Genomic DNA, 7,328 nt, shown 5'->3' on the forward strand with positions numbered 1-7,328 from the left:
CTATATATATTACTACACACACACACATATATATATATATATATATATATTACTGTATATTTATTTATGTATATACAAGATTGTATGCCTGTAAATCCACATATATACACACACATCCGATATATATATATATATATAGTACTGTATATTTATTTAAGAAAGTATATAATTGTATGCCTATAAATCCACATATATGCACACACATCCGACCACGATACCGTTTATTATGACCTCTGGCAACTATTTTGTCGTCTATCACCAGCACAGAGCCGATGAGTATTCCCTCTGCCTTGAGACCTATCTGCGCCTCCGCAAAAGCGGCTTGCAAGAAATGGTTCATACTTATAAAGGCTTTAAGACTGTACTTATCAGCCAACTTTCTGCACAGATTGTACATATTGTTGTCTTTTTGTTTTATGTAAAACAATTGTAAAAAGTGTACGTATTAAAATAAAACTGCCATATTTGGCCATAATATTTTGGCGGGGGAAATTGATGACAATCGATCGTGTCTCTCAACTCTCAAGAGACCTAAGACGGTCTCTCTAGTAGTTGTATACACGTAAACGTGTTTAATTTTCAGAAGGCTATGGTAAACGGGCACGTCACAACACTAGAATAGCACTTGCCACTGAAACAAACTTAACTGTTTGGCGCTGGCTATGTAAGCAGTGTATAGGCACTCAAACAGTAATGCATCTGAGCTCTGGCTATACAGAGAATTAGTACCTTTTATAGCTGCTATTTAGCTAGGTCACTACGTTCGCTTGCTGGTTGTTTGCTTGCTTGCTCGATGGTTGTATGGCTGCTCCTCTGAGTAGCATAGATCAACATCTCAGTGAATAAGCCAGTTTGTTAGATCGTACATTCGTTTACAGTATACATGCATTGCATATATGTCTATCTATATCTGTATATAGAGGTGCATGTTTCTCTATCAAATTAAAGTATTCAGTGGGCACTATGTCCGTACCTGACGCACAACTAACACCGCACAGAGTAGCCCTGCTGGTGCTGGTACGCGAGTTTCTCAGCGATGTCGCCGCCAATGACTGGAATGGTGGGTCATATAAAAGCACTAGTGGGTCCTATTGGCGGCAGTCTTATGAATGTTTGTTCATGGAGTGTGCATGTGGATTGCCCTATGCACCTGATAGCTGTATAGTAAGAGTATATGGTTAGATTTGTTTGCGAGAATAGATACGCTTGCATACAATCGAATTCCATCAATTTATGACCTAAGATATCGAATACCATCCTAACCCACATAAAAAATTTATATGTGCACAAAAATGGGGATGTGTATAGTCCGACACCTGTGCATGTATGCATTTGTATATATTTCGATATAGACTTTATTATTATACAAGCATGTACGTATACTTTCGTGTGCTTCCTTTGATATGTTCAAGCATAAAAACGCATGTATGTATATTCTATTCATTTTGTATGGTTATATTGTAGTAAAGGTATTACATCTATCTTTGCGTTAGCCTTAGCATATTTTGATGTCTTTGCAACAGCATACAAATGCATTAGAATACATGCACGTTTTGTATGTATCTCTTTTTGCTACTGTTGTATAAATAAACGCATGTACCGTACAGTCATCGAACGTAGGGCAAGGGTTGGAGGTGAGTCACTATATATATATATATATATATATATATATATATATATATATATATACATATATATATATATATATATATATATATATATATATATATATATATATATAATATATCTATATATATATATATATATATATATGTACATATGTATAAATAAACATTAAAATATGATCACTAAAAGAGTTCTACAATAAAATTATACATCCTCATCAATTGATATGATACCAACAATCAAATCATGTAGAGGCGAATATGTGCTTGTTACATATCAAATGGGGAGAATATTCACCTTCTGGCGAATATGAAGTTGTATCAATATCAAAAACAATTTTGTATAGCTTTACATGACTCATACGTAGATTGATTTGTTTTATGCGAGTGTATAAGCGTGTACAAGTAAATGTGAGTACTCAACACAGTAATACGCTATATGCGTAGATGCCCACCAATTATCTATACTTCTACGATGTTCCCCCATAATTATCATAGCGGCACTGAAGGACCATCTATCACATACCAGGCCGGGCCTGGTTGTATGTACGTGATCATGTACATTTCTCAATTGTCTATATCGTACGATATGCTTGTACATATCATCTTCAGATGCGAGTAGTGGTGAGTTGACCGAGGGTGAATTCACCATCCTGCTGGTAGACGCGATCAAGAATAATACACATGCATCATCGTCGTCCGACTACGAACTACTGAAGTCCAAAATAGCATTCTACAAGAGGTACGTCAGAACTTCTTCTGCATCACGTATATTAGCTTACGGGTTCGCCTTATTTTACCAAAAGTTTAAGGGTGCTTTGTTAGTCAACTGTGCGTACTTGGCTTAAGCCGTATCTTATCGTTTACTGTTTGTTCATCTCACTATCAGCCAACGGTCCCATCACCTACTGAGAGTTTTACACACCACCTTATTATCGGTAACCGATGTTTTTGCAATGAATGACCTGTTTGACTACGCGAAGAATATCATTGACCATCCGCCAGAAGAGGTAAGATATCGGCACCAGCGTAGTCTGACTTGTTACACTGTATCGATAATCGTATACATCAATTCGTACATATATACAGACCTGAACGTGTGATATATAGCCGAGTAGTAGCTGGCGCAAAGGCTTTTGGATGTGTGTGATACAGTCAATCAGTCAATTTGGAATCTGGAGACGACATGGTGTTTACCACGCCTTAAGTGCCGGGTTTTGCTGTTTTTGTAAGTATACTTCTACAGTGTGGTTGCTACACTCAATAGTTATATTTAGGCTCAGATCTTCAGGTTTCGTGCATGCATCCCATCCTACATACTTGGTAATTCATACAAATTGAATGTGCACAAACAGCCGAATTATCACATGCGAGCGAAACCATGCAGTGTTTGCCGGGCACGACTGTGAACCTCTGTCCTTGTCGAACCTTCTTGCAGGTAGCGGGGGATTTGGTGACACGGCATAGTATCATAGGCTTGTTCTGTAGGCAGATCTGTCTATCTTTCGAATCTGCGGACTTTGATCAGGTGGTGCGGCTGTGTGACGATGTGTCTGAGTACTGTGCGGACAATTCACAGGTTACGAAAGCGCACAGGGAACGGCCAGATGCAGGTACAACAACTCCCGTACCGGCTTAGCCCGTCAAGAACATGTGTGTGTGAATAGGTACCTCTATGGTAGTAACTGTAGGTCGACGTGCATTCGACTCCTCAGCGATGACCTTCTATCATTGACAGTTCCTCGGCTAATCAGGCTGGTATCTAAGCGGCGATCAAGTACTGATAATTATGTATACCAGAGTCTGCTTTATTTTATTCGAACGGAAGTCAATACGCATCACACGGCATCCTATTTCTGGACGGATCAGAGTTTGATAGGCAGTTCACAATAGGTACATCATCGCGCATGACTTTACTCATCGCTAAGCGTGTAGACGATCATAAGACGTATATACTCTTGTCGTCTGAAGGGTATTTGTGATCGAATTGATTTCATGGCTGGTTGGCATAAATAGCATTCCGTTCATTGACACATACCTGTGTATATGTAGACTGATGGGCGAATCGTGCGCAGCGACACGTAGTATCTCTGATATAATCAACCGTCATATCCCTCGCTTACCCCTCCTATGTCTTCAAAGTTCACGACTTCTCGCTTGTGGTTGCATGTGTCTGTGTCAATATCGTTTGCCTTCTCGTCGCTCGCTTGCAACGGAAAATCCCAACCTCCCCCAATTCGCATCTGAAGCTTCTTCGTGACTACCAACGCCACGACAGTCTTGTATATAGGCACCGTTGTAGTAGTTTTACCAATATCATGAGCACATATCGGACACGTTTTGGGCAGTCGTGCAGACTGGTGACACACGTTGTAACACTGAGATCGTACTTCTTCGCCCATATTCGCGCTCTCTATTATTTCGATGTACACTATGAAAAGAACGCCATGTTTGTTGCACGTTGCACACACATGCCCTGTTCAAGTATCTAGCGGTAAATCGTATCACAAATTGGACCGCAAACATCCCACACATCAGGGTGTAGGTAGTATGCCGGTGTTCAATAGTGATACAACCTGTACCATGATTCAGGATGTTCGAACAGCACCTTCGATTGGCTGCACACCAGCAGCATCGTCGGAGCGAGCGCCGTGAGTGGATTGTTTTCCAGCGAAGACCAGATAGGTCGCAAGCACAGACCCGCACACACGGCAAAAGGTATGCGTAGCCTGTTACTATATATATGTATGTGTGTGTTATCGCATGGTCTCATATGCGTAAGTATATACATCATTTTATGTGAATCTGGTTGCTTTATGCGACGGTGTGCATAAGTAGCTATTTATCTAAATATGTAGTATTGTGATTCAATAATCACCCTGCAACGAAGTTACTCTCTTAGACGGACAAGCCTGCTAACAATAAACGCTGGACATGTCTCAGACGCGCAATATGGCTGCTTAGGTAGCCATAATATACGTTAGTGGCTGTAAACAACGGATGCTAAACGTTGCCCCATACATTGATTTGCCTGCATTTTTTGTTTCCTCCATCGTTCTACTTTTAATTAAATGCTATGGTATGCTGATTGCCTGTGAATTGACGTGGTATGCTTATCACGCCTCACTAGTTACCTACCTATTACGCCATACCGGTATACAATTAAGATAACACAAATATCATTCGCTCCAGGTTGGTTCTCAAATTGATTCATGTGATGCTGAGGCGTAATGGCTGCACATGTAGGGTAGCTTGCTACTCTCAGCTTTATACTTATATACACATTCTGTGTGGTGCATGTAGGATTGATGGTGCATGTAGTAATATGATGTATTGACAGTATTACTGGTGCATGCGATGCTTTTGTTGTATGTAGTGATGGGGCATGTAGTATAGATTGATACGCCTGCTTCTTTGTATTACACCTTGGTCGGTGAACAGGTAATTTCGTAGCCATGGATCTGGATGACAGCTTCGGCCAACCTTCGAACCAGGGTCACGAGCCACCCCCACGTGCCAGCACACCTGTCAAGGACACGCCGATTACGCATAACACCAGTGCACAGCCGCACCCGCATTCGCCCATAACGCATTCGCAACAGCTGCGCTTTGATCTGGGCGCTGACTCAGCAGGTGACGGAATCAGGAATGGGAATGGGAATCGGAAAACTGGGGATAAGGGTGTTGCCGGGGGTGCTAATACAGACCAGGGTTTGGGGGGAGACAGTGCTAATGGTGGGGTAGAGGCAAAGGAGCATTCCAACATAAATGCCGAGCGACTGGTACGCCGTGCGGCGGAGTGCCTCCAGCGTGGTGGAGAGGTATGGCGATGCGCATTGGTCAGATCGGAGTTGGCGGGAACTTGTACATCTCCTTTGTGAGTGTCGTATATGTATGTATTATGTATATCTATGCATATTTGTGTGTCTTAGGTTGATCAACTACTTGGCTTTCGTTGTGCTAGGTGTCGTCTCGTAGAAATCAAGGTACATGACGCTCGTTGTTTCTTTCTCAGGTGCTGCTCACTGTGTCAACACCACGTTCGACGTCTTGAGACAAAGCAGTGTTACATTACTTTATTATTATCTACCTTAGACTTTCTGGTTTATCACAGAAGCAAATATGCCCTTATACTCATTCTACCGAAATCGTATCATTTGTGGTCATTCCTTAAGATCCAATTGTTGATTTAAATTGCAACCTGTGTGCGCTTGTCACTGTCTCTCACTTTTGCAGGTTCACGCGTCGCCGGCTGAGCTTCACAGCAGTTTACAGACAGTGCTCAGGGACGATCCAGACCACCAGACTGCAACCACATTATCTTTTATGAACTTCTGCCGGGCCAAGGACTACACGAGCGCGCTAGCGGGTATGTGATTTGTGTTTGATGTCAGTTTCTGCCTGTTTGTCCAAGAGTAATGGCATCCCATACAGTGGATACCTCTATTTTAACTGATTGATACGATTATAGATATCAATCTCTAAATTTGAAAGAGCACGCGTCGCAATGTGCCACATACATCATACGTACGGTGTCGCTCGTACAATTTAGATGGTCACAATCTTTGTGGTCGTTGTGGTAGACCGTTGCTAAGAAAACTGGATGGCGCGAAGAAACTTGGCCATTTGTAGCATAGGAAGGAATACAATTCTATAAATACCTTTACGATGAGAGACCTTTGCATGAACCCGCTACGCAAAACTTTGGTGTGTATCTGTTCTTATTGTGGCCGATTTTCTCCTACACGCAGCGCACGGATTCCCAGTTTATATATTTCTAAGTCGAGCGGGAAATCTTACCATACATCTTACAAACAAATCATTCAGGGAAATCTGTTGTTGGCTTTGAAATAGATACGTTTCGACACGGACGTTGCTTCTTCACAAGTTTAATATGTGCTAATACAACTACTCTCCACCGTTTCCAGGCATGCACAGCCTCACATACACATTAGTGAACAATTCGAACGTGAAGCCTGCAGTTGCAGCAGAGAAGCAGCACCAGCTATTTCACATTGTTCCTCATGGCGACAAGTCATCGCTGCAAATGGCCCTATTCAATTTGGCCAAGACTGAGTACGAATTCAGGTAATTTTCTCGCGGCATGGCGTTGTGGTAATTTATTTGTTACTGGTTAATATGTCTATATATGAACATCCTGCCAAAAGATGTACACCCGTTCTGAATATATTTCATTGGCTCATATGTTAAGATCACCTCATGTGTTGCATCTTAACATATTTCAATAAAGGTTCGGTTGCCACGCTGTACGCGCACGTGTAAAAAGCTGTACTGCTCTGTAACTATGTACATTTCGATGATTTGCGGGTCCTTTTCGTTTTCCGCTTAGTCAATACCGGAAAACCGGTCTACTTTAGAATATCTAGCCCATTTGCATACTGTTGCAACCTGGTCACGAGGAAGTACACTATACGTTTTACCCATCGCTGTAGCTTGAAATATTATTCGCCATGAACCACAGTGAGCAATCTGATATCTCGTCAGACGTTTATGCGTTGCGATTGCCCATAATAGCCACTGAATGAGTGTTCATACAGGGGTGTAAGCTGACGATGCTACATGTGTATTTTTGCAAGTAAATGATATATATATATATATATATATATATATATATATATATATATATATATATATATATATATATATATATATATATATATACTATAACTACTAACACAACTA

The 7,328-nt window shown here is 41.2% G+C and overlaps 1 protein-coding gene across 1 annotated transcript in view; it reads left to right on the top strand.

Annotated features, from left to right (window-relative positions):
- Window positions 1–597: 597 nt before the first annotated feature.
- SARC_00437 (hypothetical protein) overlaps window positions 598–7,328 on the top strand; it is a 15,150-nt gene continuing 8,419 nt past the window's right edge. The window contains exons 1-8 of the mRNA XM_014305882.1: window positions 598–1,060; window positions 2,238–2,367; window positions 2,515–2,635; window positions 3,064–3,238; window positions 4,218–4,343; window positions 5,067–5,446; window positions 5,862–5,994; window positions 6,554–6,713. Coding sequence (XP_014161357.1) covers window positions 964–1,060; window positions 2,238–2,367; window positions 2,515–2,635; window positions 3,064–3,238; window positions 4,218–4,343; window positions 5,067–5,446; window positions 5,862–5,994; window positions 6,554–6,713 — 1,322 coding nt within the window. The 5' untranslated portion in view covers window positions 598–963. The remainder of the gene's footprint in view (window positions 1,061–2,237; window positions 2,368–2,514; window positions 2,636–3,063; window positions 3,239–4,217; window positions 4,344–5,066; window positions 5,447–5,861; window positions 5,995–6,553; window positions 6,714–7,328) is intronic.

The sequence above is a fragment of the Sphaeroforma arctica genome (genome assembly GCF_001186125.1).
Source record: "Sphaeroforma arctica JP610 unplaced genomic scaffold supercont1.13, whole genome shotgun sequence".
NCBI classification, from domain to species: domain Eukaryota; class Ichthyosporea; order Ichthyophonida; genus Sphaeroforma; species Sphaeroforma arctica.